At 40.2% G+C, this 23,736-nt stretch overlaps 1 protein-coding gene across 3 annotated transcripts in view; it reads right to left on the bottom strand.

Annotated features, from left to right (window-relative positions):
* The window catches only part of LOC148427793 (metabotropic glutamate receptor 4-like), a 129,378-nt gene that overhangs the window by 76,386 nt on the left and 29,256 nt on the right, over window positions 1-23,736 (bottom strand). For all 3 annotated transcript variants that reach the window (XR_015864908.1, XM_088409042.1, XM_088409041.1), the window contains exon 2: window positions 9,386-10,316. Coding sequence is in view for 2 of the 3 variants with exons in the window: in XM_088409042.1 (XP_088265168.1) it covers window positions 9,386-9,886 (501 nt within the window). In the remaining variant the exon portion in view is untranslated. The remainder of the gene's footprint in view (window positions 1-9,385; window positions 10,317-23,736) is intronic.

Here is a 23,736-nt window from a genome sequence, read left to right as displayed (position 1 = left end):
GTTCCCTCATGCTACACTTTTTGCGGCCTTGGTGCTTCGCCTTTTAATTTCTTCAAAAGACCGTCACTTCACAGCAGCGCATCATAAACTGCAATTGTCCCATGTTCAGTTCTAACGTGGAGTCTGAAGCAGACCAACAGCCCTAATGCACAATCTTGTTCGAATGAAGGCACTTTTGCATAAAACTAAACTAAACCTGTGCAGAGATTAACCTGTGGAGGAGGGGTCAGGTTGCAGGCGGATTGAACAGATTGACAGCACAAACTGAGGCTGGCCCTTTAAGAAGAGCTGCCATGCTATATGGGAATAGGGGCTGATGAAAGTTGAGTGTTAGTGAGCGGTGCTCATTATTCACTGATACAAGTTTGTGCCTAAAAAAGAATGTTTAACTTCCATGCTACGATCAGGGTATCACTGGGCATGGGAAAGGGAGGGAGGGAGGGTTTTACTAAACACATTCCCTACACTTTATTTATGTATGTACAAATTCAAATGACCTCATTCTTTCATCGATGCTTTTATTTGCAATACGATGGTGTGAATCAGTAACAGTCTCATTAGAAGTTTTATCGAAACACAGCGACCTTTACATAAAACATTTCACTGCACGATTGAGATTGTATTTGGCCTTAAGGGTCTGATGAATTCATCAGTGTGCATTTAGAGCAGGGTTGTGCACATATTTGAGCCTCTCCAAAGCTTTTAGTGTATAGGCTGACCGAGTAATCCAATAACAGCCTGGTCTTCAACACGGTAAAACACAGGAATGGAATTGGGTGTGTTTCTGTGCGTATGTCAGTAATGACGGATGAGAGAGGCAGACGGAACTTTTCAGAAAGCGCAAGAGGAGAGTTAACCCCATTTCTTTGTGCTGAGATAACCTATACACCGCTCTTCCTCTTGCCTGTTCAATGGCAGCTTGTACATTATTTACTAAGTTTCTGGGTGGAAGCTACACATCTCCCCCGCACCCACCCCCTTCCTCTGTGTCTCTGCAACTCATCTTCACCACTGGAACACTGTCTTGCTTTCTGACTGTTGGTGTCACATGATTCAATCAATAATGTCAAGGTGGGAACGATAGTCCATAATTGTACTCAAGAAAAGTATTGCTACTTTTGAATGACTCAAGTAAAAAAAAAATATTAAAAAAAAAAAAAGTCTTCCTTCCAAAAAAATCATCTTAGCTTGTTAAGAAAAAGAAAAAAAGTAAAGGATTGCGTTTGCGTAACTGCCGGTGAGTAGATTCTGATTAGTAATTTTTAAGTGGAGCATGAAGGTGCAATTTCAGAGATTGCGGCTCACTATAATGACTTAAAGTACCGCCACCATTAATTAAAAGTTTCAAAATCAACAAAGGAAGTACAACTCAGAGCTTGATTAATCTTGTGAAAGAGCACAAAAGGCAACGGTTACATGGAAAAACACTGCGAAAGGTAAAAATAGATTGGATTGGATTGTGAATTCAAGTTATAGGTATATAGTAATATATAATTATAATTAGTGATCATTTTAATATTTAGTATATCAAGTGATTGTTTAATTTCCATCCCTTTATTACAGTTTTTCTCCATTTGTTTGGCTCATTTCTTGAAACTGAGATGACATTATCATAACAACATGGACAAATCCCCAAACTATTTTGTAATTTCTCACAACAGAATGGCATTTATCATTGCATTTCCAAATGCTTTGTACATGTATCAAGCCTTTAGTACAACCTTGCAAATAGCTATGTACAAGTATCCTACAGTTAACATCAGCGAACATTTAGTACATTTTTCAAATGAATGTATCTTGATCTATCCCAATTGGTTGGTTTTCAGTGTCAATGGTTATTGTCCTCAAAACATGTCAGCACATTTTCATTGTATAAGTCATCATATGCAGAATAGTCTGCTCAATTGTCAAAATAGTGTTAGGAAACTGGAATAGAATACGGTACATATTTTGGAGGATGTTATAGTAAATTTAGGATATTCAGGTTAGGTGAATCTGTTTGTTGAGTTACCTGACAGGCGTTGTCTATCTTCTGGAGTGCTGGCATTGCGGTATATATACAACTTGGCCTTGTGGTAGTACTTTTTCCCTATGCAGGCCAGCGAGGGGGGGTATAACAATGTGCATGGCCATCCGATATTAATTATTGTTTTGTTCTGTTTTCTTTCTGTCATCTGTCAGACTCCATTTCTCTCAAACAAACTCATTTTTTTAGTTATCTTGGAATCTGAACTGGATTAGAGCTATTCTTGAAGCTGGATTCTGCTGGATTGTTCTGTAATTTCTCTATCCCTTTTGTGTAACGTTAGCATATTACATGTGCAGTGTCGTAGGCTAGCTAACACGACACTACGTGTGAGCAGAGATGAGCCTGACGTCACCCTTCACAGCCACCGATGAACTGAAAGGAAAATACTAGCTGATAGGCGCAGTCACAGTTAAATAATTTAGTGTGGTGTTCGGTTCTGTCTCCCTTTGGTGGGGTTTTTCAATCATTACAGAGCAGGCTTGTCCAGGTCGAGGGAGCCCCAACGCCGGCTGTTTCCTATGTTTAATCATCCGCCTATTAAATTGCAGCCGGAACAGAACAACAATGCCGGCTGGGTTTTCCGTCCCAACTTTGTTTTTTTCCCAGTTTCTGTTGTTTCCTCAGTTGTTACTTTTGGATTTTCTTGAGATCCCCTCGCATCTGTTTCTGTTGATGCTTTGTCTATTCCGTGAGTTTCGTTTCTCATTAGACCTCGTTCAAGTTTGTTTTCATTCACTTACTGTAGTTCCAATTATGTGTCACGTGCACCTTTTGCTATTACATAAACCCCTTTTCCTTTAATACTTTGCAGTTCTGTATCTGTTTGGGTCCAGTTGCGACTTTCGTTTGGTGTTAAAATGTTAGAGTATGCTCTGTGTATATTAAAGTATACTATGAGGAGTAAATAATATAGTATCCACAAAGTTTCTTAGGTGAAAGTAAAAAGTTGCTGAATTAAAAGTAACACAGTAAATGATAGATACCAGGCACTGGTTGTAATCACACTTTTCTACGTTTGCTGACATGGTGTATGAATGGTCAAATTGGGCTTATCAAAGCTGGATCTAGGGGTTCAATGATGGAGCTTTCAACCCCAATCCCTCGGCTTCAATTGCATAACAGTATAATAAAATATTCACTACACACTACCAGGTCTACTGGATAGTGCTGACTGCTGAGCTAACACTTTGCCATCAGCCACTCAGAGATTGCGGGGAAGAAAAGAAAAGGCTAAAGGTTTAGAGCTCAAAATAAGAAGCTAATTAAAGTGGACAAATACATTTTATTTCCTCATGAATATGGCAGCCAGCTCCACATAAATGAAGCTACTTGAAATGCTACGTTAAGTTAGAATGTCTTCATACTGACATCATTGCTGTACTGATCTTGTTTTCAAGTGTAACAATCATACTATAGATCAGGGGCCACCACCATGGCGCCCGCCAGGATCAAATGAGTTGCGTGTAGGCCTGTTCTGCAAATGTGAGAGAGCAGTGTAGTTTTCTAGGAAAGTTACAAAAAATTATTCGGTAAAAATATTTCATGTACGTAACATATTTCACTTGATTTACATATTTACTACAGAGGTTCCTTAGTTATTGTGATAAATCATTAACATGATTGGTCTCTTCACAGAAACCTTTGTGTTAGCCAGTACCAAAGAAGTAGCTCCCACTTTCAAAAAGGTTGGTGACTCCTGCTATAGAGTGTCGGCTTTGGAGGGGAAAAAAAAAGGCATTTAAGATATTTATTCAGCATTCAGCTGAGTTCCTTGAGTTTTGAAATGTGAAAGGAGATTCACAATCATCAAAAGCCACCATTGTCTATCCACAATAAATGCTTTCAATGAAGACTGCTGTGATTTACCCCTTGGTTTTTAGCTTTTTTAAAGCATTGAGGTGATACTTACATATACATAATTCACAAACCAGTCATTTATTTATCTGTGCGGTTTTACATTTCAAATTTACTTTTGTAGCCCTTAATCACAACAGAGCCTCTAAGACAGGGATCAGAAACCATTTTAAAAACTGACAGCTAGTCCTTTGGTGCAAAGTAATACACAGGGTTGCCAGTTTATGTGAAGAAACCAATCACGTTAATGATTTCACACAAAAACTATGGAACAGCTGTGGTTAATATGTAAATTGAGTATAATGTAAATGTAATATATGTATAATTATTGGTAAAATTCCTAGAAAATCACAATGTTCTATCACTTGTAAGCTAGTTGCAAAACAGGCCTGCGGACTACTCATGTGATGCTTGGGGGCTAACTGGTGCTCGCAGGAACCACATTAGTGAACTGTGCTCTAAGGGCTTCACATGGGAAAGAATCACGGAGAACATCAAAATTGCAAACGGCATCCCCTGGACAAAGCTCCCGGAAGGAAGAATAAAAACTCAAAACCCCTTTCAGGGAAACAATAAGAAACCTGGAAAAGGTTTCTTCAAAGCAATCCAAATCAATCAGTTTTTAAAAGCCTTCAACACTCCAAGCATAGCGTAAACAATGTAAGCTCCAGTTAGTTTGGCTTGTGTGAATTTGCTTGAGATAAATGAATGGACAGTGTGTTTCTCCAGCCTCAGTCAAACCTAATTTCATATGCATATGCAAAAGTGGAAGCCCGTTGAAGACGGCGTTGTGTCGGGAATGAGAGATTTGAGGAAAATAATGAATCTTTTGAATGAAGGTAAGCAAACGGATCACTTCCTAAAGCGTTCCGTTCTTCCCCTGGTAATGACCAATCAGCAGCCAGCGTCAGGCGAGGGAGGGACTTTACTGACTGCTTCTGTGCTATTCACATTCACGAGCATGACAGTGAGTGAACAAACAGTATGTCGTTTCCCATTCAGAACGCATGGTGAATGTACTGCTATTCAGATGCAATGAATCTGCGATTTAACCAAAAACCATTGCCACTTCATGAGTGAATGTGAGTGATTTGTGACGTGCCAAAGAAGAAACCACAAAGTTACTCGATGAACCACCGCTCGTTCATCTCCCAAGGATGCGCTTTCATTGGCATTTTTTTTCTAATCTAACTAAGATACTGTGAACTGATCTTTGAAATGAACTGGATTTTATGATTCAGTACACTTAAAAACACAGTTATGCCGCTCGCTACTGTGGAATTGTCACACCTTTCGTTTTGGTTTGCTGCATTTCTTGGTTTAATGCATTATGACCGGCAACTAAATGTTTGAAATCTTTGCTAATAGCTGTGTTAGCGCACTTTCTTCTTCTGCTACTATTTACTCATATTTACTATTTACTGTCCACGTGAAGCCTACTTACACGGATATGTAGGCACCAAATTAAGTTTTATCTCCATCGGTCTATAATGTACGACGGTAGGGTATCGTCCATTAACAAACCAATTTTTCCCCAGAACATTCTGTCTTGTGCCACTGGTGTTGACAGTGTAGCTCAATGACCTTTTAAAAATTGAAAGTCAATCTCATTTGTCCCTACTGCAGGCGTAGGAATTGGAACACGCAGCAATACCTTGGCAAGGTCCTTTCAACGGAAGGCCTCTCCAGTTAAGTTTGTGAAGCCGTAACTGAACTGCAAAAATGAACCAGCCTTGGTAGATTGGTTCGCTGTGGGTCTTTCTGGCATCAATGAAATCAATCTCTGTTGCTCCTGAGTATATGAGGTGTTATAAGTCCTCTGCTACGACCCTTCTCCTGTTGGTAAAGGAGAGAGGGATAAAAGTGTTCTTGTTTTGAAACTTCCTGGGCAAATATACTGCATCCTCGGAATTGACCGCGTCTACACAACAGAACAAAGTGCACATAAATAGTCTTCACACCCTTGTTATACTGTCATGTTTTTGAAGATTATTCTGCCTAAATTTAAAGCTCCAAATTGTTTAACAGCCTCATCGTCTGTGCGTATGCATGTGTGTTTAAGTGCAACTGTATGTTTGTGTCTCCTTCCAGTGATGTCATTTTATATGTGTGTGCAAATTTTATCAGGCTTTCCATCCCCCCATTCTACCTCTCTCCTAGTCATGTCACGTCGGCTGCGCAGCATTCCAGATTGTTCTGTGTCTCCATTTTGGTGGGTTTCATAAAAGTCGTTGTGGTTTCATATTTTCTCCAATTCACATGCTGTATCTATCAATCGATCCATTTCCTTTAGCCGCTTATCATTTCTAGGTTCAGTTGCTTGCTGGTGCCTAGCTCAGCGGTCTTCGGGCAGTAAGCCGGCAGGTCGCCAGCCGATCACAGGACACAGAGACAAACAACCATTCACACTCACAATCACACCTAAGGGTAATTTGAAGTGAACATTTTACCTACCATGCATGTTTTGGAAGGTGGTAGGAGAGCGGATTGCCCGGAGAAACCCACGTGAGCGTGGGGAGAACATGCAAACTCCACACAGGAAGGCCAAAGCAAGCCGCAATTGAACCCGGGACCTCTGAACTGTGAGGCAAATTTATTAACCAGTCTGCCGCCGTGCCAGCATGTTACATGTAATGCCTTGACATTTATACACTCCCTCACTTATTTGTAAAAAAGCCCATTGAAGCTCTCTGTGGAAACTCTAAGAACCGTTTTGTTGGAAAAAAATAACTTTATTTGAAGGTAATCATCACTTTAAAAGACAATGCATGTGAACTGACTATTATTAAAATGTTAAAGTTTGAATGAATCAGTAATCTTGAAGCAGTTGATCATATTTATTGAGTACAGTCGGCCCCCGGTTTACGAACACCCTCTTTTACGAACATTTCGACTTACGAGCGTGGGCCGCGGAGTTTTTTGTCCCCCACTTACGCACAGACCTTCCGTCTTACGAACAATACCACATGCCGGCCATTGTGTTCGTACATTTACTTTCGCTTTGCTACGTCATCTAATTTAGCAGTTGACGCTCGTCACGGCAACGTCGAACGCTATTGGTCTTACAAAGTCACAGTCACTGTCTCAGTCACGGTGTCAGTCACGGAGATGCGGATATGCTATTGGCCGGCGTCACGTCAATCACAGAAATGCCAATATGCTATTGGCCGAACGCCTTTATCTAGCTTGATGGCACAGCTGGTCGGGACGGAAGGAAGGAGAGAAAATCAGTGAAAAACGGAAGGAAGGAATGTTGTGAAGACTTTGCAACCTTTATCTGTTAGACATGGCTTCTAAAATTGCAAGTGGCGGTAAAGGAAGAAGTAAGAGGATGATGACAATAGAAACCAAGCAGGAGATAATAAAAAAAATACGAAGGAGGCGCACGCATAGTTAACCTTGCTCGTGAGTATGGACGTAACCGCTCGGCAATCTTCTAGGGCAAGACTTTCCTTGCCGGGGGACGGACCTCGATCGACAACAAAATTGAGAGGCTTCTTCTAATATGGATTAAAGAGAAGGAAATCGCTGGTGATATATTCTAGTTTGAGAAAAGTTCCCGTTTAAGAAAATCAATAAATAAATTCTGCGGGTTGGTCTCTGCTCCCCTCCGCCTCCACACAGCTCAAGCTACGTCGCCCCAAAGGTAAATGTCATTTTTCCTTTGTATATGTTATTTAATTTAACTGTACAATAGATTACGTTACTCATTTTTAATATGTGTATAAAGTCGTGATGTTTTTACCTAAGGTTTTTGCACGCGTTGCACGCATTCACTAATTAACATAGGTTTGGATTGCCCGTCATACGAGCAGTTCAAGTTACGAGCGTAGCCGCTGAACGGATTAAGTTCGTAACACGGGGGCCCACTGTATATTCTCATGAAATCTTTGAGTCTGATTTGCAAGTGAGAGTATTTTTCCTGTTTTCTATCTTTTTGTTGTCAGATGTTCTGCTGAAAACTAATAACCACCCCCCTACACCCAACCTCAAAGAATAAATCAGTGTATGCACCAGTCATTAGTTTTGATTGAAAAATGCCACCACCTTTGTGAGGGATAATTTGTTCAAGATATATGTCCCCATAACTAGTGGGCTTGTCGAAAAGGATACATTTAAAATTTGTTGTTATGTTCTATATTTCTCCCAGAACAAGTCGAATTTTTTCTCTCTCATTTTCATTCCCCAGAGTAGGGGGGTTGATTTATAAACTTAAGACCAATTTTTTTCCACATATCTGTGTTTTAATAACATTCATTTGAATGCAAAATAAGCCAAATCATGTCATGTACAAGTTGTATATGTCTAGTTTGATACGGTATGCATCCATTTTAGGGTGTTTGCACAGAACATTACAAAATTCACTTTCGTCAAGTGCCACCTAATTGCCTCTTTGTTGGCTGAATAGCTCCTTTTTTTGTACTTACTTTACTTTACTTTACTTTAACGCATTATGAAAAGGAAAAGACGACTTGACTATGTTAAAGATAAAAATGTGAGAGCAGTGGCACGCATGGATGTCAGGAGGTGGGTGGGGGGAGAAACACAATGAAGGGTAGTCTTATCTCGTTTCTGCCCCCCCATAACCGCAACTGTATGTTCTTGATATCGAATTGCCTCTAAAAGTAGAGTCATTTCAGCATTTTATTAACATATACCATGTGTTGTATTTGGACAGCCATGATCTTTGTAACCACTAAAGTCCAGGGTAGGCTTATAATCACCTTTTTGTAAATGTCACTCAAATTACAGTTAAAAAAAAGGGGGGGGGGGGGGGGGTGAAAAAAAAAGGCTGGGGGATGGGAGATGATTAATAAGCGAGGTCGACATGTACTCTGAGAAATATGGTACTTATTGGTTGTCATGTTCTCAAAGTGTCATTCAATTTGACTCATGTTGGTCTCCCTTTAGCATACAGCACATTCAGCAGGTGATACATATAGACTTGCAATAAAACCAGCACTAGCAGAGACAGCCATGACTTGTATTCAAGTCTAGGCAGTATTGAATATTTTTTTAAGTAATGGCCATCTGACTGTGTAAATCAAAACTAAACTTGTTTTAGGTTGGTAAGAGCAAATTTTTTGCGGCGTTCTCATATTATTCCTTAATAAAGGACAAGTATAGCGAATATATATGTACTATTTTTATAAACGCAGTTTTTTATAATCACAATCAATTTCCTTGTACACTGCAAATTTAATGCAGTTTTGCACTGTAAATAGTTCATGTTTTGTCCATAACAAAAATATTTTTCAGTCATGGCTCACTTGTGTTCTGGGTTTGGTCACGTGACATTCGCAAGCTGAACTGGCCAAATCAGTTAGTATCCTTTTAAGATGGATGTAATTTGGATTTAAACTATTGTATTTAACACAATGTGTACACCATATATCTCGGCCACGTGACAATAATTGAGTTCTCAACTGCTGAGCTACTGGCCGAAGGGACCGAGTCCATTTTAAAGATAGTGACGAAGCGGTGCACAGGGGAAGGACTGACCTTGAAGAGTCGCAGTATATTGGCTACCATAATTGACACGGAGCTGGCAGAAGCGCCGATCACTCCCACCACTCGCTCTGGCTTTGTGATGATGGGCGGCCCTCCGCTTAGACACTTGACATCGGTTGAGTCCTTTTCGATCAGCGCCTGTACAAATGTCAGCGACTGCTCCAGAGCATGAGTGTCACGGGAACAGGTGTCCAGGATGCGAGCACCCAGAGTGATGTTGGGTAGCAGGTCATTGTCATTATTGATGCGGTCCAGCGCAAAGAGCATGGCCTCCAATCTGTGGATCCCCTTCTCCTTCTTGAGCTCACCACAGGCTTTACCATCATTTCCTCTTGCATGCACTGGGAAAAGCCCGCCCAGAGATATGTCCCCCTCAATGCGTATTGAGTTGAGGTGTGTGTGGCCAGGCATTCTGGTTTTGGCTGCACGGGAAATGATGAAAAAACAAGCAAGCAGCCGTAGCCAGCAACTGAACCAGCCAAAGACGCTCATTTTGAAGGGCTAAATCAGCATCCACTTGTCGCCCTTTGACCGTTAAAGAGGGGAGCCCATATAAAGTCTTAAAGGTTAGCCACAAACATTTTCAAACCGAGGGCATCTTCAATTGTCTTTTCTCATACTTTGGTTTTGAGAGAGTATTTCATTAATTATCCCGGTGCCCTTTTGTTGGGTCTTTACTCGATCAGTGTTCCTGTAATGGAATGCGACGTGGTTGCTTACGTGCACAACCTCGACGGCGCCGAAAGAGGGGAGACTGAAACTGCAAAGAGCATTCTCGGGCTTCTCGAATGAAAACCAAAGGGAATACGTTAGCCTTTCTTCTGCACTTGCGAGGAAACCACTCTGGAGGATCTGGCTTTCTCACTGTCCTTCGGGCAGGCAAAATTTCACAAGTGGGCCCAGTGGATTGCACAAAAAGTGCCTGTGGAGAAAAAAGAAACGCGGATAAGCAACATTCAGAGATAAAAGGGCATAGAAGGAAATGTGTGTTTTGCAGTGTTAGTTCCTAGCATTAGCCTTTTACACAGAATCCACCGAAAATTCTTTTCTGTCAAACACGCTGTACCCGTCCGGCATGTAGAGCAAGGCCGTGCACTTCAGCTTTTTATCCACATTTATTTTCAACATCATTCAATTCTAGATGAGATCATTTTTTGTATAGAAGTTATTCCTTGAGTGCTGGCAAAGCCTCACCATGAATTATTTCTTTGTACCTAGAGCAGAACAGATTTGCTGTTGCTTAGCATTCCTCCATTTTCTGCTCTGCTGTTGTGGATCATCTGTCGCATATGTGTCAAAAGGTTAAGAAACACTTGACTAAATTAAGATTACAGAAAATGTTTTTCATGATCTGCGTGAGTGGAACAGTGACTCGCAATGGCTCAGACCTAGATTGGTCTCTGCTAGATTCTCATCGTGGTCCTGTGAGGGATTTGTCATCTCTCTGTGATTGTTTTGGTTTTCTCTAATAACTATGTCTTTAGATGATATGTGTTTATCCAAGAATAGAAATTATTCAAATTATTTGCTAAACTACATTTCCCTACACTGCATTCTTCAGGGTTTATTTTTTGTGTCTGCAACTTTCGTAGCAAAATATGTGCACAAATTCATTTTGTAGGATTAGTTGCAGTAGTTTTGTATTTTGATAGTTGATTGTACCAAGATTATAATTATGCAATTATTAATTACACATATTATATAAGATTATACAGCTTTACATATTGCTGGTGTCGAGCGAATCCTAATACTAGCAAAATCATTACTTTGCTGCAGACCACAAAAATGCCCTGCTTGTTCAACTTTAATAGTTGTATTGTGAAAGTTAGCATGCCATTTTCAACACTTTGGTCAATAACTTGCAAAAATAAATAAACTAATCACAAACACACATGTGCACTGACTTCAATGTAGATTTTTGAAAAAAATATGAAATTCACCTAAATGTGATTTGTAGTTTTGTGTTCAACCCCATACAGTATTTCATTTTGTATGCCACTCATCATGTTCAGGGAGACAGGTAAACTGGGTTATAGGGAGGGGCAGGTCACTTCCTGGACAGATAACCTATCAATCAGATGGCAGTATGCTATACTTACAAATGAGTTGGACTCTATGTTGATGTGTTGTATGAATTCAACCTGCTTTCCCTGGCCTGCCGGTTTTATGCACCATTCTTCCAGGTCTGAACTGTCACAGATGCTGCAGCTATCGAGTATTTTTGGGATTCTGATATCCCACAGAAAAATTTAAATAGCAATTGGCTATTACACTATTACACTTATAAAAACTGAAGACCAAAGAACGAACCTTTTTTTTTTAAACATAAATTTAAACTGTGCTTAGCAGTGCATTACGTTACTCTCTAGAAATGTAAATTTTTTAGTGAAGTCTCACCCCATAAATGCTGGTCTACAAAAATAATTTATCAGTTGAAACAGCGCATTTGAGTCAGACTGATTGGTTAAAGAGAAATGGATTAAGAGTACATAATTCCCCAAATATAAGATATCCTTTTTACCAAAAATGAAGGCCAAAGGTGCTGTATGGTCTGGAGACAGTGCCACCGAGAAAATGACAGGAGCCAGAGCTGGAGATAGCAGAGATGAAGATACTAAGGTTCTGTGAGCGTGATCAGGATGGATAGGGTCAGGAAATAATACATCAGAGGAATAGCACAAGTTAGAAGTTTGGGGCACAAAGTCAGAGAGGCCAGACAGAGATTGTTCGGACGTGAGATAGTGAACATACAGCTACAAGAATGCTGAGTTTTGAACTTCAGGGCAGGAGGCCTAAAGGAGATTTATACTGTAGATGTAGTGAGAGCGGTGTGTGCGAAAGTTGACTACATAAATTATGCTGCATGTGCTCTTTTGTGTCTGTATTCTCACAAGGCCTCTTCCACTCCTCACTTCATCAGACGTGTATTAAATTTCTTCCTTGGTGCTTAACCAATACAGTGGTTGTTCTGCACAAAGCAGAAGAATACTTAATTCCTATTTTTCCTGCTCCTCTGACCATCGCAGCCCCGTCAGTATCTGGGAGTGTATATCACGGCTCTTCTGTACACGAAAAAACGAAGTGTGGCATAGCCTGCTTAAAAAAAGAAATTGTTTTCCTTAATTTTGAGCACATGCAGAAGCGAGTTATTAACGAGGAGGTTTGGAGGCGTTTGCATGAATTCGAGACACATTTTAGCTCTTTCACTCCTTTTTCTTTTACATCAAAATGGAACAACAAAGAAGGCCTGTACTCTAACACAAGTTCCCATCCTGCTGGGAAGGAGAAGGAGATATTTATATAATCTGCACAGATCCTTCCTCTAAAACACGTCATTCATAATGGATGAGGGCTGAGCACTCGCAGGAAAACACCTTGTTCTGAGGAAAAGCCTCCATCAGATGGAGGAGGGAAGGGTGGGGGCCTGGGAATGCTCTCTTTGGAAATGGGTTTAAAGAGACAAACGAAGCTGTTAACCACCTCTCACAATCAAATGGAATGCGATTGTTTTTTTGTTTAGTTTTTTTTTAGCCACAAATTAACTATGTATCTTTGTAAAGACCCCTGTGACAAAATGTTGGGTAAAATACTCTGCAGGGTGCTCTCACTTTGAGGAGGGAGTGGCTTAAAATGCATCTTTTTAAATGAGATTACTTTTTGGGACACTTTGAAAAACATGGTAATCATATCACACCCTGAAAAGGATAGGCTTAAGCCTATCTTTAAATCTACCCCTAACGTTGAGAGAAAAAAAAAGATGAGAAACATATTATTCAAATCAGTGCAATTAAAGCATGGGGATTTTTTTTTTTTTTTTTGGGGGGGGGGGGGGGGGGGGTTGCCAAAAAATCCTTTTGGTGTTTCGAGAAAAGTACCTGGACATCTTTGATGAAATCTTGAATGCATTGCTGTCCTCACTTGGTGAAACCCAGCATGCACGTTGGCGGTTTAAGCAGCTGTTTGGTCATGAGTCCAAACAGCAGTTAGGGGGGCATGTGTGCAGATAAACATCAGCTGTCTGCAAAGGCATGGACTCGTGTAACAAATCTAGGGAGGCACAGTCATTCCAGAATGAAGCCACTATTCCTTGGACACTGCACAAGTGCACATGTGTGCCGTTTTTAATGCAGCCTCAATTGATGATTTTGTATAGCGCTCATTTGTTTGCGTTGGTTGTTTCTTTTCGGGTACGAAAAAAAGAAATTGTAATTGAAGACAACTTCATATATTCTGAAAAAGGGAACTTTCCACCAGCGAAATGCCTCCAAAAGTGAGTAAATGTAGAAAATCTCAGCCCTGCCAAATGATTAAAATTTGATGCAAGCGATTCTACATTTTGAATGTGTCATTGGCAAGTCGCCAGGCACCATGCAAGAATAACTAGCAAGCCTCCGCCTGCCAGACGGCTGCAAGGAAACCCTGCAGAACAATTAGCGGCTGTGGTGCTCTTGTTTTGTTTTGATTCGAGTCAAAAGTGATTCCCTCTTCGTGTCATGCTGCACTAACGCAAAAAAAATTGAGGCTTTCCCATCCTGGATGTTAAACGATGAATGTGGGGATGTTTCACGAATCATTGCGATTATTTCACTTAAACGTTCCCTATTAATACAAATGTTCTTGAACGAGGTCGTCAGTGTACCTGCAATGTCACACGGAAAGGCTGGAGCGAGGTGGGTTTGAACTCTGTACATTGAGGCGTACGTGCAAACCACTGCACCACCGAGCCACCTCAAGACAGCACCTTTTGGCTAGTATCTTTTTGGGACTTTTGAAAATAATTATTTGATAAACGTCAGAAGCCTGCAGCGAAATTACGCATCCAGAAAACAGCTACCTCAAGCAGACAAAGATGTACAAAACCAAGAGGCCATTGTGACAGCTTCAGATAACATATGGTATTTGATAGCTGGTTTGCTCTGAACATGAAGAAATACAAAATGAGCCTCTACTCTATAATGATTAGTAATCCTCCACATCAAACTGTTGGTTTTAGACAAGAAAATTGCCAAAAAGGAGGAACGACACGGATCAACAATTCAGAGGTTCACTTGTGGTATTAAAAAAAGACATCACAGCACTGTGCATTAATCACATTTCAGACATTTGAAATCGCATGATGAGCTGTTTCATATGTGTATTAAAAATGCATTCCAATCAATATATGACTCAGAGCCACATTGATTCTATGGGAGAAAGACTCAGATTAAAGGTTTTCCAGAAGGCAAAGGGCATAAAAATGCGTTTCAAACCAGAGGAACATTCAAAGTCAGTACCTATCATTACATGCATTGTAATACCATCTCATACCATCTCGATAAGGCACAGCAGAAGCAACCTCCACATCTCCACACCTTCATCTCAGGATGTCCATTAGCTCACTCCACCAAAGTCAGAGATACGACTGATTCTTATTTACCCATTTACATTTTCTTTCATGCGAAATGCAGATTCAATTAACAAACAGCCAGTGTTGCAGTCAGAGGCCAACTGGGTGGTGGACTGATTTAGTGGGGAACATGCAGAACGAGCACTTGTCAAAGTTCATCGAGAAAAGAATCATTCTGAAAAATTAAAGGCTGGCAACCTGCTGAGCTGCAGAGTTTCATTGTTCCTTACACAGATGATGTAGCAACACGATACCATTTTAAACCCTGTTTCCTGCCTATATTCACATATGTAAGATCTGAATTATTCACAGGCAAGACCCAAAAGCCACTCTCAACATGCACAAATAATGTAACACGGGCATCGTGACTTGCCCAATTCAATTATCTATTTATGTTTATATATGTGCGCGTTTGTGTTTTTACAAGAGTGTACCATGACAATATTGTCCCATACTCTTGGTGGCAGTAAATGGAGTCTACAGCAAACAAACAACACCATTCTACAACAGAGGTAGAGAATCCCAGTAGATTCAAACGATTTAAATTCTTCCAATCCTTTTTTTTTTTTAATTAACAGACCCCTCATCTCGTCAGGAGTTGTTTACTGTATTTAGGTCACGCTAGTCCTTTTCAGCCGAATTATAAAGATGTTTGTACCGGTGCTCTTCCATAAGCAATAGTTCGTCCACCATGTTTTCCGCTCGAACAGACAATCCGGAAGGTAGGCGTTGCCGAAAATCTGTTCTGCTCAGAAGGGCGTGGTTGCCGAAATAACGTCCTTTGGAGTTCACGAATGCCTCAAGCTTAAACCAAGCTTGAAGACAGGTTTTCGTAGTCTTGGAGTTCTTGCATCAGTTTTAGAGCGGCTGCGCAGAACATAGCAAGAATGCACTTTCATCACATGCTGCCTAATTGCCTCTTTGTTGTCAAGAACGAGGTTGCGTGAATAATTAATTCAGCGGAATTTGACACATTATGAAAAAAAAAAAAGACGGATCGACTTGTCACTTTCAGCCCCTGGACGTATGCTTGAAGGAGCAGGCATGGATGTTGGCAGGTGGTGGGAGAAACGGCGAAAGGCATCGTTCCACTCTCTGATCTCACAACAATCGTCACTTGGGTAAAGAAAGCTTGGCATAATATCTCAAGCAAGATAATCAGAAAATCATCTCCGGATCTCCATTTCAAACAAATGGGATGGATCTGCAAATGACTAACCGTGGAAGAGTGACGAGGATGTTTGAGCAATTGACGAGGAGATAATAGGAGCTGTTTGGCGTGTCAGATAGTCATGATGATTTTTAGGGCTTTTTGGCAAAATAATATTCAGCTGTGTCAAAAATTCAGTCCCACGGCAAGCAACTCACAAAGACACCCACACACACTTCCATCCCTAACCATTTACAGTAAGTGCACTATGGAAATACAGACTCTTTATTTCTAGTTGTCAGGCATATCATCAGATCCGCCTCATAAGTAAGCTGATTTGTTGCACTCAATATTCAGCGTAAAATCCATGGAATGTCCCAGTGAAGCGATGTTGTTTTCTTGTTAGTGTGCATCTTGACAGCCGTGGTGGAGAGGGCTTCACAAGTTGTGCATATCAAAGCAACAATGTGAAGTAATGTGCATATTCCCTCTTGTGCTTAAATCGGAAAGAGTGTGCTGATGCACACTTGGGCTGCGCAGATGATATGTACGCATTCGGGGTGGTGCAACCTTAATTTCCATGTTCCGCTGGTGTCCGTTGGGGTGGCAGCATGTCTGTTGTCTTCAAGTAACGGCTGGCATAGTTTGTATGAAAGAGCCATACTGAAGATGAAAAACCAAGAAAAGGACAATGCGATTGGCTGCTGCGGCAGAGGAGGACCCACGTGTGATGCAAAATGAGAGCTGCACACTGCAGTTGCCCGTTCAGGCAGAAGACACGGGAGAAAAAAAAAAAAAAAAAAATTATATATATATATATATATATATATATATATATATATTTTTTTTTTTTTTTTGGTCAGACCTGGACCGTTTTAAAAAACTGTGACGTCTGAAAATGCAATATATTCTCAATGTGGTTATGGGGTATTTTTGAGGTATCAAATGACTTGGTGCAGTCGCCATCATCAGTCCATCTGACCTTTTAATATCAACTTTGAAGCAAGCGGACAATTACATTTTAATTTGAGAGCGAGACGACCTGCTGAACCCGAAGCAACCACACTGGGAAGCCCGCTCAAAATCCTCTTCCAAGCTGTAACATGGAGTAATACCTAGCAAAGAGCACAGAGCCCGCTGCGGTGTGCACAGAAGATAGTTTTGTAACAGAAAGCAATTGCTTCAACGGTGCCTCTCTCAGCAGCGACAATAGGAAGGCATTTGTCAGAATCACATATTTCAAATCACACTCTGAGCTAAGTATAGAAGGGGGGTTTAACTGCACTCCTGGAAGCAGAAGGAATGAATACTGCATCCTTCTGATTCCCGCCACCCTGTCAAAGAGGGTTTCGCTGTTGAGGTATGCTTGAATGGATAAAGTGGAATTCTTATCATGAGAGCGCCACCATTTACTTCCTGCCTACATTCTGCTGCACAAGCAGAGAAATGTGTAGACTGCTCACATCAGGACCAGATATATTTGAATGGAAAATAGAACGTATGGGTCTGGGGTGTTGTATTCTGAAATTCTTTGATTTATTGCCTAATGCTGAGAATGAGGGACTAGGTGGTGAATACCAGCAAAGTCCATTCAGAATGGCCCCCATCGCGACCTTTGTACATGCCTTCTTGCCAGGGCATGGCATGTGGTGGACACATTCAGTCATGGCTTTCAATGCGGCCTAATATGAGGGAAATGTGATTTCCAAGCCAAATATGGTTTACTAATTGTCACTTTTGACGATCTGTAGCTTGTGATATGGCGCAAAGGGAAACAGTGACTTACAACACACACTGATTGACCCAGTTGCCCAACTAGGCCTGTATGAAATATCTTAAAGCAAAAGCAGTGGATCATTTCATCTTCAAATAGATGCTACAATTAATGTTCACAGGATATTAACTTGGAAATTGTGATTCTTGCACCTCTAGAGTGGTTTATAGCTGTGGTTCTCATATCTTGTTTAATTATGTACTTACGCCTTATGATTTTTTTTCCAGGCATGTATCCCGAGCTAAATAATTCCATCACCCATGACAATATGACAGCATCTACAGAAAGTGTAATACGGTAAATGTCAACTGGACATTGACTCATACAGCGCTTTTCAATTACTCGTTTACCTAGCAGCACTCAAGGGCTCCATATCTTCTGGCGAAAGCAGTTGAGTTACTTTTCAAAGGCAGGTGAATAGAAACGGCTGCAAACTTTGATGCTGACAGGCTGACAGTTCTCCTTCCTACTAACCATTCTCAAACAAACCAGGCTGACTCAAATGTTTGTTCAATTGTTGTGACTCCATCGCATGTTTTTTCCACCAAGCAAAGACAAATGTCTGCAATTGGCAGACAACCAGTTCTGGGTGTCCCCTGTCAACTGCCCGTAGTCAGCTGGGATAGGCACAAGCAAGCCAGGTGACCCAAGTGGCTGATAAGTGGCTATTTGAAAATGGATGGATAAAAAAAAAAAAAAAAAAACTTTCATTTTTATCCTGACACCAAAAAAAAAAAATACAAAACTGCAGCTGTCCAGAAGAATTAAAGCATGCCACGGTTACTTTTACAGTAAATCACCTTCATGGTGATATTTTTTGGTTTTGCAGTTTAAGAAACGATGCTTAAATATTGGCAATTAAGACAGAGACAGCATGTTTCCTTTTATGATTACACTGACATGCTGGATGATTAATCTGATAACATTCTGTCTACATTTCTGATTGACAACAAACAAAATCGGCGGTGCTACACGGTGGAGCAGTAGTTGTACGTCCGCCTCACAGTTCAGGAAAACTTTGCTCCAGCCTTCCTGTGTGGAGTTTGCATGTTATCCCCGAGCCCGTGTGGGTTCTCTCCGAGCAATCTGGTTTCCTCTCACACTCCAAACACATGCATGTCCGGTGTATTGGACAGTGTCAAATTGTCCTTAGGTGTGATTGGGTGCGTGACGACTGTTGGTCTCCGTGTCCTCTGCAATTGGCTGGCAACCAGTTGAAGATGTCCCCGAAGTATTGGCCAAAGTCAGCTGGGATAGGCACCAGCAAGCCCCTTGTGAGGATAAGTGGCTACGGGAAATGGATAGATGGATGGCTGAGCTACATGATTTGCTTCCTGTTTCAATAATGCTCTTAATTTGAAAAGGAAAATGTAATGTTCCTGTCAATGTCCAACATATATAGTCAGCTGTTGAGAGGTTGTGCTTTGTAACCACACGGGGCATTAGAGTGATTCTCCACGTGCTGTCACAGATTGTGGAGTGGCAAGGCAGTTAAAGAGGACTTTGAAGTCACATCTTAAAGGGTAAATAAAATTTGCAATATGTGCTAATCAGCCCAACTAGTTAAAATATAAATTTCTGATTAATACTGCATTTGTGGACTGTTTGATTTAGCAGAATATTTTTTTCCACTTGCTTACGACTGAAAAAGACATCACATTTGCTCAGAGCTCAGGTATCAAGCTTACCAACAGCACATGACGTATTTCAGAAGGTTAGCCCTTGGTTGGTCGTTATCTGAGCCCTGATGTCATTTTCTGTTGACAGCAAAAGGTATAATAGCAGCACACGGAGATAGATAATAATGGATGGATTTTGCTGATTCATTCAATGTTCACAAACACCACAACGCCTTAGCTAGTGCGGGCCAATAGAACATATCGCTATAAAGAAAATGTTATGGTTGAGGTCCCCTTCAAATTCCATGTGTTGACACCTTCAGGAACCCTGTTAAAATATCACGCTCCTTCATGTACTGTACACCCGAGGTTACTCAAACTCCATTTGAAAATTACTGTTCTACAGTGGTGAACCAGCAAGGATAAATCTTGGTGGGTCACAGCTCCAATACTGTATATTCCAGGCTAGTGATCATATTTATGTCCTATTCATATTCATATATTTATGTCCCTGTTCAATAACAGTTGCAGCAATCACAAGCAGAGTCGGAACAAATTGAAAGGATGTCTTCCAGCATGATCCGTTTGTGATTTAAAGATAAATTGGTCAGTACAACAGAATGCGACTATAACATAACATATCACATAAGGAGTCATCTTAGCTCTTTTCAAAAGCTTTGTATGATAGTCGACCAAAGGGGATCGAGCTGCATACTTGCTAAGTGGCTTTCCTTGACACGGTTGGGTTCATTGGTGGATTGATAACATCCTTCCTTTCTTCTTATGCAAACTTCATTTTGATGTACAGTCATAGACAATCCTAACATTGGTGGTTAGTTTATGAAAGTGCTTTAAGAAGTCCGTAAAGGCACCGTGAAACACCTATGGGATTCTCCAAATCTGGAAAAGAGGACCTGTAACACTAAATAAAGTGGCAATGTGGCACACATCCCATCCATCAGTAGTTGCAAGTTTTGTTTTTTCCTGCAACCTTATCCAAAAGGTGACTTTGACTGAACTTGAATGTTTTTTGAAAGGCTTGTAACTTAAAAACCTTGAAGATCTCAAATCTTTTTGATGACACTGTCTATTGTTGTCCTGTTTCGCAGGAAAGAGGAACACACAAAAATATGTAGGGACTGCCTTGCTAAATAGTCCACGCACCAAAATCGCTTGATCCATTCATCTCCTTTTAAGAGAAGAGAGATGTACAGTGCGCTGCTTCAAAGGGCACCCAGGACTTGGATTTCGATCCCAGTTCTATTTTTCCATTTTTCTTCATTTGATCATGCCTGCTTTCTTTGTAGCTAGAGTACTTCATGTTCTGAGTACATCACGAGAAGAATGAATACACCAACGTTAACAGTGACGCAATGTATTTTTGCTTGTAAACTTGACGCCATCGGTAATGCAGCTGCCAGATCATGCTTCTCAAAGCCTGCTCCTTTATTCCTCTTGTAAGCCATATTCTTTGATTCTAGACTGGAAGTTTCTGGTTGACCAGTCAAGTACTGCAGGCATTAACGTCAAATAAGTCTTCACAGGGAATAAGTCTGATTTTGTGTGTAATTAGGCATTTAAGTGTGTCACAAAGGCATGCCAAGGGACTTTACCCTGCAGCTAATTTGTGGATGCTGTTCTTTTTGTCTTCCCGTCAGTATTGTTTCTTACAGAGACATTTTTGTTGACCTTTTTACGATTTTCTGAGGTTTGATTCACCAATTACTTCCAATTGCTATTTAATGATTCGAATCGAAATTCTAAAATGACTTTACAAGCAATGGAATTTTAAAAGGAAGGGACAAAAAAAAAAAAAAAAAAACAGCCTAAGTAGCTGCTGTACATATCAAGACAACACATTTAATTTGATGTTTTTGGTTTCCTCCCCCAGAAAGACAAACACTTGCCATTCATGTTGCAGGGCCAGATATTGGCCTGGTATGTGGATTTTGGCTTTAACAACACTGTTGTCTATACATACATATCTTTTTAAAGGCGAAAGAAGGGAAAGTGTTTTTATAAATACTAATATACTTTTACACTAATCTCAGGCATAAGACATAAAAGCATTCTTTACCATAACATTTTATGCTGACTTTCTTTTTGGGCTTACAGAAGTGTTATTGTCATTGTTTCCATAAGATACAGCCTGGTCAAAGTGAGATAAGTCCATATTTTTAAATGACAAAGCACTTAGATACATAAGATGCACAATCATTCATCTCTGGGTAATATTTTTCATAGTGGCATGAAGTAGATTCAGACATGCTTCTGTCAGATTGCTTAAAGGAGCTAATACGTATGGACAAAATAGGATACCATTTCCAAAAATAAAAATAATGCAACAACGAAAAAGTAATCCTGTTGAAATATGACAAGAGATCATGAGAAAAATGAATTGAAGTGAAGTAAGATAATGAAGTAACGATTAAACGTATGTTTTTTAACTCTGCTACCTGCTTTCTGAGAAGACCTTGATGCCCCTGCACGGTAATAGAAGACACCCCATGCCTGTCCTCAGGCGAGTTCGGCGTTTCCAGAAGCCAATAGATGTTGTTCCTGAATCGTTTGTGAAGGTAAATACTTGCGTATCGGTTTTAGAAAACTTGTTTTAACAGGTACTTCAAAATACTTAGAAATATCTGAGTATTGAAATAATTATTGAAACATATTACTGTACTTTTTTTCTCCCAATGTGATTTCTATAACTTGTTGAATGCTGCTTATATTGGTCGATGTTGTTCACTTCATCGTTCCTCTCCGAGGTCAGTTTGGGAAACTGTATATCTGTCTTGCTCAAATTTTCATGACATGGCTCGTTTGGTCATTAAACCTATGCTGTTTGTATTTGCTTCCTCTACAGTTGCAAAGTGGATTTTACTTTCAAACTGATGTTATAAAAAATACTTTGACCTTGGTTAGTGCATGTTGACAAACTTACTGACTCAGGGTGAGTTTGTTGGCTACCGGCAAAGGGCAACCGATATCTTTTTACCTTGTGATACGCGTAAGAGCAACGCCCATAGAGTATCAATGACGTTAAAACATCTGTGTGTTTTTACGTAAATAATGTCTGAGCTTTTGTGTGCGGTGACGTCCCTGCAAGGACTGCAGACAACAGCAGTAACTTTAATACCAACTCTAGCACGACCATTAAAAGTATGTTTACAAAAAATAAGGTTATTTAAAAACCAAGCTTATGATAGGTTCTCTATACAGATAACATTGGGTCTCATTCAGTCAACGTAAGCACACACACACATTTTTCTAGATTAATTTTCATATTCTGCGGGCAAATGAAATTACGACTGTATAAACCAGAAATAATGAGTTTGCTAAAATGTCGAACACACATTTTACCCACTGTATTTAAAACAAAAGTCATTGACATGAACATGAACAATAATTTTAACAGCAATAAAACTTAAAGTTTGCTAATGATTTGAGAATTGTCCCGATAACCATGAAAATGACATTCATAAATTCTACACTTGTCTTGTTCAAGTGCCTCTATGCATGTACCACCTATTCCAGATTTCATTATAGGAGGCACTTGAAGTTGAATAAAGTCTGATATACTTGCCATAAACAGAACTTCGCCTAATTTAACGTAATGTGCCTTTCAACCCAGAGCGCTTCAAATATGGAAATTAACAAAAAGTTTGTTTGGACTGCGCCATATAGTCTGAAAAGTATTGCAGTATTGAGCATTGTCCAATTTAAGTTCACAATTAATTCTAACTTACCGAGAGCCTTTTAATATGTTGTCAGCTTCTGTGTTAAGCAACCTTTATGGTGAGCCCAACAATTTAAAAATAGGATAAGATTGAAAAAGTTATGAATGTTTTGAAGCTTTAAACCTCGCGCATTGACCCTTGTTAGGGCAATGACAGCGAAAGCTATGCAAATTCGCGTGCCGCAGGCGAGCACTGTTATTTAGGATGAATTCTGATTCGCCAACATAACGCACGGTGACGCAAAAAAATGGGTTGGTACAACCTGTCATGAATCTGAACTGTGATTTTGCGTATATGCTCAAACGGCGTGCTGGGAGAAAAAAAAATCCCAATTAACACAGAACTGAACATATTGAATAAAAGGGGCATGTTCACACAGTCACCATTTGCCATCATTTTACACAGTAACAATAGCATGCTGCTCTCATTCGCTGTTTTTCAACATTTCCAACGAGAGATTCATTTTCCAAAATGTTGTGTTTACTCTCCAAAATGCCATAATTGTTTCAGAAAACCCAATTTGTCAATCTTTTCACTGTGTTTTTTTATTTAACAACTGCTTTGCGCAACCGCTACTTAAAGCATCCTGGCTGGTCCGCCGATGTGAAAGAAGACAAAATGAATAGGCAAATCTTTGCTATGACGATGAGGCCGTACTTTTCAAAGCCAAGGTGCA

Source organism: Hippichthys cyanospilos, chromosome 2 (genome assembly GCF_059441005.1).
Source record: "Hippichthys cyanospilos isolate Australia breed blue-spotted pipefish chromosome 2, RoL_Hcya_1.0, whole genome shotgun sequence".
In the NCBI taxonomy this organism is placed as follows: Eukaryota; Metazoa; Chordata; class Actinopteri; order Syngnathiformes; family Syngnathidae; genus Hippichthys; species Hippichthys cyanospilos.
This window is presented reverse-complemented; position numbering and strand designations above follow the sequence as displayed.